This window comes from Rissa tridactyla, chromosome 1, assembly GCF_028500815.1.
Source record: "Rissa tridactyla isolate bRisTri1 chromosome 1, bRisTri1.patW.cur.20221130, whole genome shotgun sequence".
NCBI lineage: Eukaryota > Metazoa > Chordata > Aves > Charadriiformes > Laridae > Rissa > Rissa tridactyla.
Genome location: NC_071466.1, coordinates 126,992,360 through 127,004,776, shown reverse-complemented (window position 1 = coordinate 127,004,776; position 12,417 = coordinate 126,992,360). Strand labels below are relative to the sequence as shown.

The 12,417-nt window shown below is 38.9% G+C and overlaps 2 protein-coding genes across 2 annotated transcripts in view; one reads left to right on the top strand and one right to left on the bottom strand.

Moving 5' to 3' along the window:
• Positions 1-12,417, bottom strand: part of SLC35A5 (solute carrier family 35 member A5) — an 89,789-nt gene that overhangs the window by 61,151 nt on the left and 16,221 nt on the right. The gene's annotated exons all lie outside the window — the stretch shown is intronic.
• The window catches only part of F5 (coagulation factor V), a 35,127-nt gene that overhangs the window by 16,643 nt on the left and 6,067 nt on the right, over positions 1-12,417 (top strand). The window contains 9 exon segments of the mRNA XM_054187989.1: positions 147-359; positions 1,552-3,493; positions 5,379-5,544; positions 6,671-6,907; positions 7,404-7,614; positions 8,665-8,844; positions 10,579-10,695; positions 11,138-11,209; positions 12,288-12,382. Coding sequence (XP_054043964.1) covers positions 147-359; positions 1,552-3,493; positions 5,379-5,544; positions 6,671-6,907; positions 7,404-7,614; positions 8,665-8,844; positions 10,579-10,695; positions 11,138-11,209; positions 12,288-12,382 — 3,233 coding nt within the window.

The following is a 12,417-nucleotide window of genomic DNA, read 5'->3' as shown; positions in this document are numbered from 1 at the left end:
ATGTCCATCGAGGCTATTGTGGTTTCATCTCAGCTTTCCAGGCGCAAATGTGAGTCCAGTTCAGTGGACTGACATCAAAGAAGGTGAGGTTTTAGAAGTCTTACTCTGGAAATATTGACACCACTTTTATTTTGCTTTCCTTTTAGCAATAAATGGCTATGTGTCTGACAGCAGTGAAATCCTTGGATTTTGCCAAGATAGTGTGGTTCAGTGGCACTTCTCCAGTGTTGGCACTCATGATGAGATTGTCTCTGTTCGCCTTTCTGGGCACTCTTTTCTGTATCAAGGGAAGTACGAAGATGTTTTGAACCTTTTCCCAATGAGTGGAGAATCGGTTACAGTGGAAATGGACAACGTTGGTAAGTGGTAAAACCATAGTGTTTGACAGGTCTTCTAAGACATTTTTTAATCTCTACTCTATAAGGACTTACCTAAATAGGAAAGAAAGCTTTTCAGATAAATACAGGGCTGGAAAATGTTCAGTTGTTCCCCTACGCAACTGATGCGTATAGAGTTTTGTTGGCTACACAGACTTAGCGCATACCATAATTGTATGCCATACTGAGGCTCTTTTTGTTGGGTTTTTTTGTTGTTTTTTTTTTTTTTTTTCACAGTTAATCTTGCTTGATTTTGGTATGTGGTCTGTTCTTTCAATCTAGGGCATGTTTCCTTTTGCAAATTTGCTGTTAGAAATAAGGAAAGCTATGCGGGTCACTTCAAATTCTGACAAATACAGAAAAATTGTATGTGACCTTTTTAATAAAAAAGGCTGGTTTTCTCAAGCTCTGTTAATTCTGTCTATTCTGTAATTTATGCTAGTTCCAAAAGCGAGCTGTAACAAGCAAAGAACTTGATTTAATGCTGTTTAGGAAAACAAATTGTATTTTGTTCTCTGCAAGTAATAGTTTTAAATGGAGAATTTATATTCTGACTAGCTTTCGGAGGGATTATTAAAACCTTTAAATTAATCTAAGATGCCTCAGATTGTCATCTCAATGTTTTGTTTCTAGATTGGAAATTCAAATTACTTTATTCATTTAAAGATCATCCTTTATGCATTCAAAAGCTTTTAAAATACTGTGTTTGTCTGATGTTTGTTGACGTTGCCTCAGAACATATTTGTTCTGTTCAGAATGCTCTATCTGTGTGGTAATGCATACAACACAAAGGACAGAACAAAATTAAAACTTTATCTCAAAAGGTTACAATCTTAGATCCAGACCTAACATAGGATTCTTTATATTGTTTCTTTCTTTTTCATATCCATCTCTTCCATGGGTTATGTTTGGACTCAGGTCTTAGGTACAGCTTAATCTTTGGAGAACAACTCCAGCTCTTTGATGTATTTATTTATATGTTCTATTATTTATTTACATTTATTAATTATTTTTCATTGCAATGAGAGCTCACGGAGATCCCAGATGAGATTTAGCACTCTGCTATAGCAGGTGTAAAACAAACCCAGCAACTTGCCCTGGCCACTTATGTGATAGGCAATATCCACTCTCCTAACTACTGCATATTAGAACAACACTCTTATTTCCATTGCAGGTACTTGGCTTTTAGCATCCTGGGGTTCCCCAGAGATGAGTTACGGCATGAGGCTGAGATTCAGAGATGCCAGATGTGACTCTGAGGAAGTTGATACATTTGATATTGTGGATTTCACTTACACCAAGACTGATAAAAAGGCTGTTTCCACCTCAGATGAAGAAGATGTGCCACAAGAAGAAGGAGATGAAGACGATTTGGATTATCAGGATTACCTGGCTGCTGCTTTGTCCATCCGAAGCTCAAGGAAGGCAACAGGCCATGAAGAAAAACAAAACCTTACATTACTGGCCTGGGAACAGTATGAAAGCACTGATGCCACAAGTTCTAAGGTGGCTGCTGGCTCAGGTCTGACAGCTATAAATCGTGGTGAATCTGCAAACACCTCTAAGTTCTTAGAAGCTCTTATCACTCCTCTTCCCCCAGTTGAGGCTGAAACATTCCAGTCAAATCACACATCAGTCACAGCAAAAGAGGAGTTATTTTTAGCTAGCAGAAGGGATGGAAAGGCTGACTTGATGTTTTGGAATAGAAGCCAAAGCAATTATGAAATAGATTACGGCAACATGTCTGCAGGTGAACACTTGCTGAGCAATGGGGAAGGCCAAATGAATGTTGCAGAAGATCTTCCAACTGATGGAAAGGACAGTAAATTTTTTTCAGAAAAGCATCAAGCGGACAGCACAGGAAGAGGAAATTACAACATTAACAGTAAAAGGAAAAGGCGAAACTTACTGGCCATTAAGTTTTACTCCATCCAAAAGATGAATGCCCTTCTAAATCATGTACGAAATAAAAATGTCTCATTTTCTGACAAGACAAGTGCACCTCATTCTGTGCGTCATGCAGAGAACGCATCCGATATAGCCATCGTGGGAACTGGCCAGCTTCCAAATGATTATGATGATGAACTGGAAGAGGAAGAAACCAAGATGGAAAATGCTATACGTGCAGTTAACTTGACGCTTGCTTTGGACCTCATTGTAGGGGATGGGTCTAACGCATCCAGTCTCTCTGAACCCAATCTATCTGAAGATAAACAAGCAGACACTTTTTCTTTACATCATCCGTTGGGCAATATAAGCCCTAATTCCAGCCCTGCACTAGTGAAGAACTTACTAGAAGCATCATTGCCCAGGGCTGGGAAATATTCATCTAAAATGACAAACGAGGAATGGAATTTGGTGTCTGCAAAGGGGAATCTGGGATTAGCAACAAATTTAGATAAATCTGTTAGTGGTACATTAAATCATCGTGGCAGAAATGGTACAGTGTTTATAAGTAAGAAGCATATGAAGAAGTATCGAGGGTTCTCACATCTAACGGGAGAAAAACAGAAAGGGAGCCACATGCGCCCAATTCTGAAAGGAAAGGAGGGCAACAAGAATGGTACTTTGAGTACATCTGGAACCTTCATCAAGATCCGAAGGAAAAAAAAAGAATACCCAGAAATGACCCACTTGCTGACCCCAAGGAGCAAAAAGCCCCAAAACCCAACCAATTCTATGGCAGGGTTTGGCCGTACATTGTTTCCAGATGAGAGCAACCGCACGATGCTACCATGTTGCACTAACACCACAGGGGCACCCAGTGAGGCCAACCATACAGTGGATCTGAGTAGAGCGAGGCAAGGAGAGTTGCTAAATTACACATTCACCCCACGGCAGCTTAAGCCATCGATCACAATTGGACTTCCCCAAGAAAATGGAGACTACGAATATGTTACGGAAGGATTTTACAGTGAGGAAACATCAGGTGATGAATACGAATACCATTATGTGAGCTTTGATGACCCATACATGACAGACCCAAAAGTGAATATCAATGAACAACGTAACCCAGCTGACATTGCTGAACATTACCTGCGTAGCAGAGGGAATGAGAGGAGATACTATATTGCGGCTAAAGAGGTCTGCTGGGACTATGCAGGATATAAAAAAAGGTTTGGCTAAATCATTTGCTTTCACTTTGCACACTATCCTGATAGATACCAGCAGAATGTTGATTCACATGCTGATAAACTTAAGAGGATGTGTAATGTGCAACGTGGTTTCCAACGTTTCAGTTGCAGAACCTCAAGAATTTTTCAATGGGAGGCTGGGACCACCTCTAGAACATCACAGAGATTACTATAATCAAGAGCAACACAACTAAGAACTCTTTTTCTCCCCCTTTTTTTTCTTAACCCCCTCTTTGTAGAATCACTAGAAACACTCTTTAAAACAGAAGTTGAAAAATCCACTCTAAGAGGTCAAGGGAAGCTTCCAGTTAGTTTTGTTGTACTCAAATGACCTGTTTTACTTCCTCCTTGAGTTCTTGGATTCTGTAGTAGAGGCAGGATAGAGACCTCCTTGTACAAAGCCTTTCCAGGAGTTTAATGGGCTAACTAGTCTAACATAGGCAGGATGAAATCAGTTTCTAGCACTAGCAAGAAGTGGTTCTGGTGTCTGTTCTCCATTGTAAAATGGGATAATAGCGCTTTCCAAATTCACAAGACTCCAGTACTGAAAAATATATGAAAGACGCAAAGTGATTAACCACACTGGTGACTGCCTTATACTTAAAGTAAAAATAAAGCTGCATGATTTATTGTATTGTTGTTCCTACTGTTTAGAGAAATCGGAAGGTGACCGGATCACAAACCCTAATGTTGAAGGGTTTTCTTGCATTTTGACAGGCAAGACTGGCCACTATGGCACAGCAAAGAGTCTATGTGACTTGAGAGAAACTCTGTACTAAAAATTCATCATCTTAATTCATAAAACTAGGATCAGCGCTTACCCTACAATGTGTAGGATTTGCAGTCGCTTTTCACCAAAAAGCTGAACATCGTGGCCCTTGAAATGAACAAGACCAAAACTGCCACAACTTCAGGTTTTTATCAAAAGCAGCAAAAACAGGAGCAGGAAGGTTTTCATTTTACAAAATTCATCTCCAAATATATGTTTGTTTCTCAAATTGAATTTCCATTTTATTTGATTGATTTTCCCCACACACACTCTTTCCAGTATTCTCCAGTTTTACTCCTGACTCATCTCAGTCTGTATAAATGGCACTTGCAAAAATGGCAGAAACCACAGACAGTTTCTTTGCACACTTGCAAAATAAAGAGATCCTTATGCTCAGAGCTCTATATCAATCTCCCCAGTGAGGTTCATCCTCAGCTGGTGTGGGTGCATAGTTCCAGTGAAATTAACAGCCCATGACATATAATGTTTCAGGGTGAAGAGCTGAAAACCCGCCTTTCTTTCTACTAGACGACTTTGGTTAAGTTTCTGGGTTTTTTGCAGGATTGATAATGAGGCAAGGTTTATAGGGAACTATAATACGTTTTCTCAGAATAATAGCATTTTGGTGCTTCTATTTAAGATCTGAAGAATGGTTTAAATGCCTAAAAGCTTATTTTTTCTTACAAGCTCCATGTTGCAAAATGCAGATATAATCAAATGTAAAATATGTTTCTGTTAGCTTTCCAGTGAAGGTACATCCATGAGACAGTAGGGTATAGGTAGTAGGCTCACTACATTCTGAGCTAAACTCTGATTCAGATTAAGGCTAATGGTAAAAAAGGAAAATAAAGCCTAGGTGGGTTTTCAGAGACTAGTTGGAGTTTTTCAGTGATAGCTGACCAAATCTTTGAAGGATCTCATATGTAACTGTAGAACTACAATTGCTTAAACATTGCAAGTCACGATTTTCAGAATCATCTGACATTTGTGTTTATTCTTTATATTCTAAGATATTCCTGCTGTATCAGTTCTCAGATTTCATCAAACCTATTATTTCTGATTCACTGTGTGGGTTTTTAATCGGGTATTTCCTTTCAGTACAACAATGAATGACAAAACCTGCAAAGATGGCACCGCATATAAGGTGATTTTCCAAAGCTATACAGACAGTACCTTTACAACTCTTCAGGATGAAGATGAATATAAGGAACACCTTGGCATCCTGGGGCCAGTTATCCGGGCTGAAGTGGACGATGTTATCCTGGTAGGTCAATTTTTTCAATATATGTGCAGGATAAAGTTCTTATGGCGGTCTTAGTATCACATAGAATAGGTCTAAAAATACCACAATGATGATGGGGAAACGGTTTTCAAAGCTAGAAATTGCAGTGTGGACATATAAGTACGATGATATCTTTCTTTGAAACGCATCCTTTTTCTCTTCTATCCACAGTAAATTCGCTTCTGTTTTTTCTTTATGTTTCCCAACAGTCCCCAACAGTCAATACTGGTTTATCATTCTAATCTAAAATGAGATTTAAGTTTAACATGAAAAAAAATTTAGTTTTTTAAACCCAGATTGCACTAAAAATATTACTTTTTATATGTAAAGGGAGCTTCTTAGTGTTTTGTTTTTTTTTTTTTAAATCAGTAAATTTGTACTCAAGATGACTATATCCCTTGTGATACAGTGGTATATTTGCAGTAAGAAGCACATTGCTGTAGTTTCCCTTCTCTCATCCTTCTTCATCCAGTCTTCCAACACACAAGGATGGACTTAAATGGGGAGAGTAGATCTCACTGGTTTCTGCTTATTTCAGTAGGGGTGATGCACAACAGGAACACACTGAGCTACATTTAAGAACATGAGTAAGAGCAGAAAAAGGCTATTTTAGCTTGGGAACATCATTCTCTAAGGAGAGATAAATATATAATCTCCATATCCTCATGCTTCTCTGGGACAAGTGAGAAGCACTGATTTCAGTGAGTGATAGATGCAGAGGTCTAGTGTTACTATTTTGTACCCTTCTTTAATGCGACTGTGCAGTAAAGTGTAAGAGGTAGAAACTCCTCATCTCCTGGCTTGCTGTAACTAAACGTATCCGGGTGAAAGGCAGCAGTATAAGTCCTCGGAACCTAGACTCGGAGGAAGACAGGGAGTTAGACTTGTGCTTTCTACTTTTTAATTAACAGCCTGCATCAAAGAGGGTGACTCTGCATGGAGATGTCAAAAGCTATCCCTGCCAGCTTTGCCATGCACAATGTAGCCTATAATCATTACACAAATCTTGACCCTGGTTCAAGGTCATGGGAATGTATTGTGTGGGGACTTTGATTTAGGCCTGAATTTGCTAAGCAGCATCTTTTTTTTTTTTTTTTTTTTTTTTTAGGTTCATTTTAAGAATCTGGCATCCAGACCATATTCCCTCCATGCTCATGGACTCTACTATGAAAAGTCCTCTGAGGGAAGCATTTATGACGATGAATCTACTGCTTGGTTTAAGGAAGATGACGAAGTTCAGCCAAATAACAGCTATATATACGTATGGTATGCAAACAGACGATCAGGGCCTGTGCAGTCAGGAGCAGCTTGTCGGTCCTGGATCTACTACTCTGATTTAAATCTGGTAAGGAAATCAAAATAGAAGTGTTAGTGTTGCTGGGGTTGAACACAGAATCACAGAAACATTTACGTTGGAAGGAATCGCTAGAGATCGTTTAGTACACCACCCCCCAACTCAAGCAGGGTCAGCTAAGAGTAGGTTGTCCAGGACGATGTCCAGTCTGGTTTTGAATGTCTCCAAATGATGTTACTTTATGGCTGTAGAAATGTAAGCTGCAGAACACGTTTTGGATAGCTCCCTTTTCTTTTGTGACTGATGTGTTCCCATTTGACATTTAATCTCTTACGCTCAGTTTAAAGAGGATACAAGCTGTTGAAGAATTCAAATTGGGGAACTCTTTGGTAGACTGAGCAGGGGAAAATAAACATACAAGGCAACAGCAATTCTGGCCTCTGCTTTACGTTTTTAGGGCCTGATGCATTTCTACAGAATGCTATGTTTTTTTGACATCTTTTGGGAAACACGCTTTTACATCTAATACGAGTTTATTACCTTCTAGGAGAAAGATATTCACTCTGGTTTGATTGGGCCAATACTGATCTGTCAAAAAGGAACCTTCAGTAAGTCAAAGAACAGCACAGCATCCACCCGAGACTTTTTCTTGCTTTTTATGGTCTTTGATGAAGAGAAAAGCTGGTACTTTGACAAACGTTCTAGAAGGCCTTGTACTGAGAAGACCCAACAAATGCAGCAATGCCACAAATTCTATGGTACTTATTTAATTTTGCCAAGTATTCAGTTTATTGGGGTAAAGACATTGGGGGAGGTATCTCAGATCACCATGCCTTTGAATATGCAGAAATCCTACACATTAATTATGTGAATGTTTGGGGTTTTTTCTCCGTTGTACCCATAATAGTCATAGTTTCATATGTAAAGATTAGCATTGACTGTCATTTTGTTATTAAAAAGAAGAAAGACTGTATTAGACCAAAACTTTCAACAGAAAACTTGTCACTCACATATATCTACCCCATATTAAAAAAAAACAAACAAACAAACAAAAAAAACAAAAAAAAAAAAAAAAACCCCAAACCAATAAACCCTCTTTTCAGTAAGAAGCTAATACCCTGAAAACATTTTGCAAGAAAATTAAAAATTTTGTAATAATTTGACAAATCAACTAGTTCTGCTGAGGAATTTGAATCAGCTGTAGGACAGCCCTTCACATGCCTTTCTGTGGATACAGAGATTTTAGTCATATAGAGTTAAGTGGGTGATTGTTCAAAGGTAACCCTTTTTTCTCTTTGAAATGATGGTCAGTAACAAAACTGTATGTTTCTGTCTTTGAAAATCTAATGCTCGTGTGCTCTAAGTGATCATGTTTGAAAAAGCCACGTTGAAAAGTGTAATCTGCCTTTTGAAAATGTGGTCTCTAAAATCAATTATTAATTGAAGATGTCAGTTTTGACTGCACAGCTGTGGAAATATAAGCTGCAGAACACATTTTGGATAGCTCTCCTGTCTTTTGGGCCTGATGTTCCCATCTGACGTTTAATCTCTTAGACCTCCTGGTTCTCCTGGCTGCCACGTGTTGCAAGCAAACTGTGCTCAGATACTCTGGTGAGGTCCCAGGATTTTCTGAATTGATATACATAGACTATAGTGTGTAGCACTTTGAATTTGAAAAAGTGGTGTTTTTCCCAGAAGCAGTACTTCATGAAATATTTTACTCATTTTAATAACGACATTCTAGCACTTTAAGAGATCTGTTTTGTGAGCGGTTTTCCTTACTAACAATATGGGGTTGTTTTTTTCAGCCATTAATGGGATTACCCACAATTTGCAAGGCTTGAGGATGTATGAAGGTGAACTGGTCCGATGGCATTTGCTGAATATGGGTGGGCCAAAAGACATTCATGTTGTTCATTTTCATGGACAGACCTTCATAGAACAAGGAGAGCCAAAGCATCAGCTTGGTACATACACGCTCCTTCCAGGTAAGTATAAAAACGGAGTGAGTTCTAAGGGGTGACCATTGCAGTCTGTTGTCATCATACCCAATGTAAAGGTGAACAGAAGTTGGTTTTGAGCACAGTAAGAAAAAGTTTGAGACCACTTAACAGTTCATTTGCCTATGATGGTCAGAAGGAAGATCATTGCTTTGCACCTCACTTAACGCTGTTGGTGAGGGGAAATAAAGATAACATTGCTGTCCTTTAAAACTGGAAATATGAGTAAAGTCACAGACAAAACTTAAGTGCTTGGACAAATGTCTTCCTCTTAGATGAGAAAGGAGATAGATAAATAGATACAGAAAATAAACAGCACCATGGTCTGCAGCACTACCTTCTGTTTTGTACTTTCCTTGCCACTCACCAGATATGTGAGCATGAGTGAGTTTCTCTCCTTTAGTCCATCTCTCTTTTCCAGTCTGCAAAGTAGGTCGTGGTACTGGGCTTGGCTTTGGAAGGTGCTCAACAGTAAAGGTCGTGACTGGAAAAAGAAAGTCAGCGGGATAGTGTCAACCACCAATTCCTCGTGAAATGACAGATGTACAATAGCGCAGCCAAGTGTCCCCGGGCTTCAATGCGATTGAAGTCTCACTGATGTTTGCTGGGAAAGACTATTGGTATCTGCTTAATATGGTGAGGGTTTGTTTTTATAGTGTCAAAATGAGTGTGATACGCAAGAGAAAGAACAAATGTGAGCCCTAGGAGAATTCTTATGTCCAGGACAAAAGGAAATAGGCTAAAAGCATTCATTAGGCCACAGGATATAGTCCTTTGCCCATCACTGTCAGCAAAGCTAGTGTTCAATAACAGGACTTATGAAGCCTGTATGGCCAGCTACAAGTGTGTTTAAAAAAAAAATAAATACCCAAACAAAACCACACACACACAAAAAAACCCAAAACAAAAACAAAAAAACCTTCACCAACCAGGAAACAAGGAGATCAAAATAATGGGATTGGCTTGGAGTAATAAGAGTTTAATAATAAGAGTTTAATAATAATAACAATAAGAGTGAACATTAGGTGGTTTATTCACTGTTTAAGTGTTTTAAGATGATATTTTTCACTATGACATCTACATATGTTTTTGTTTAAATGAGAATTAGAATTATCATGTCTGCACTAACTAGGAATATAAGAAAAACAATGAAGCGTGTACTGTGCCTTCTAAAAGTGCAGAAAAAGCCTGAACTGTATCTGCTTCCTGTTTGGTCCTTGACCCTCCTGGGGCAGGCAGAAAGTGAGGGGAGGGCCCATACATCTGATTCTCCTACATCTAGTTTTGGCTTCTTTACATCCATTCTTCACGTTACTTGAACAGCACACTGGGGCAGCAGGACTAAGAGCTATAATCAGGACCACAGATTTAATATCCCTACGTTATGTAATAAACTTAATAGCACTGTTCATTACATGACTCAGTGCTGTACTTAATATGCAGATATCTGTTGTTACATACAGGCATCCAAGGATTTGTACTTTGCACCAGCAGCAAACGTTAGGTTTTGATCTGGTCACTTAATTCCAATCTCAGTCCCTAGCTGCAACTTGCTTGCTAAGAAAAATATGATTGAGACAGTAGTAGTTATTGCTCTCTCTGCAATGTGTGTAGCAGGTTAATTTTTCTGGATTAACTCATAGGATGATCTTTGGTTTAACATCCAGTCTCGCTAATATCAACCTCGTAATGCTAATGTTTCTAATACATTTTTCTTTCAAGGCGCATTTAGAACGATTGAAATGAAACCACAGAGACCTGGCTGGTGGCTTTTAGACACTGAAGTGGGGGAATATCAGCAAGCAGGAATGCAGGCATCCTATTTGGTTATAGAGAAAGGTACTGAACTAAGGTGTTTTGTGACTGGGGGAGTCAAGCTGTAAAGTCATCTCTACCCTTTCAAGATCACTAAATTTGGGACATTGCTCTGCAAAAGCCCAAAGCAGATTCTTGCTATCAAGGAGGGGGTGGAGTGGTTACTATAAATTTATTCTAGAAGAAGAGATGTTTAGCCTCTAACATACAAGCTTTGAATTATTTAGCATATTACTTCTATTCCTTTAGTGTAGCTTTGAATTTGAGGTTTCCCCACAGCGACCAGTGGATCAATCTGCTGAGAGAAATTGCAGAGATTAATTCTGCCTTCTCTGGGAAGAGAGTGGTGATGTTACAGTATTACTAAGAGTTGTTCTGAATTATATTGTCTTAGAAGATTCCACCAATATATATATTGGCATAGCCCTCCTTTTCTTTAACAGCAAACTTACTGTGCTCTCTTTAGAGTGCAGGGTTCCAATGGGTCTAGCAAGTGGAGTTATACTCGATTCGCAAATCAACGCTTCACATCATATAGGTGAGTTAATACTTGAAAAGGTCCGGGCATGCTCCTGAATATCCCCAGCAAAGTATTGCAGTTCCATATTCTTTTGGTGTCTCATGATATGTCATAAAAGATCAGTTCAGCAGTGAATCAGCTGTCAGGTTAAAAAGCTCTCCAGTGATGCAAGCAGACTGTGGGCTGTACTAGGTAGCCCTCATCGTTATATTTTAAGTGTCACAGGTCTACTGTAAGTAGTAGCGCAAGCCTGAGAGTTAGGGAATCCTCTGTCCATCGCCTTCTGGATGACTTGGAACAAATCCAGCTTTATCTTTTTGTCCTTTGGGTTCCCTGCTTGAAAATCAACAGCAAGTGTTCCAAAAGCTTTTGGGATTTGCATGTGGTATGAGATGCGATAGGACAAAGTGTATCTGTTATGAAAGATTTGAGAACCTGGAATTCAAAGCAATGACAGAGACTTTAATTTATCAAGTTTATTCCTGATATACAAGTGGGATCATTTGATTTAAAATTCTATCAATTTCTCTACGGACAGTGGCAAATCAAGGGTACAGGTTACACACGCATGCAGGAACACACATCTTTTCCCTCAAAATAACAAATAAGTTACTTGTTCTGGAAAACTGATTTTTATGTGGATTTATTTTTCTTCATTTCCCACCACAGCATTATGAAGGCTTGAAATCATGTTGTTGTATATATTTCATATCAGTTGTTAACATGGAAACCACTTTATGCAGAGGGGAGCTCTCTGCTATGAGCGTAGAGCATGTTTTGTGTGTGACCCCACTGACGGCCAAAACTTGTTTAGCAAGCTCTAGGCCCTGGTTCCAAATCAGCACATTACATAGAAGGCTGTTATTTTTAAAGTAATTCTGACACCTATAAAACTTTGCAGGGTAACAGCTGGCTTTCATTTGCTGACCATGTCCAAATTATCCTGGATAGTTTTAGAGTCTATTGGTTGGGGTTTCTTACCCAAGACAGATTGGAAAAGAACTGAAGCACTCAACATCAGTAGCTAGTTACAGACTCCATTTTTTTTTTGCCTCTCTTTCTTTAAATTCTTACTTTATTCATATTTTCTGTCTAGACTATTGGGAACCTAAGTTAGCCCGATTAAACAATTATGGAACATACAATGCTTGGAGCACTACAATGAACAAAGAACAACTCCCTTGGATCCAGGTATGGTTTATTCAGCGAGTGCTTGACCATCATTG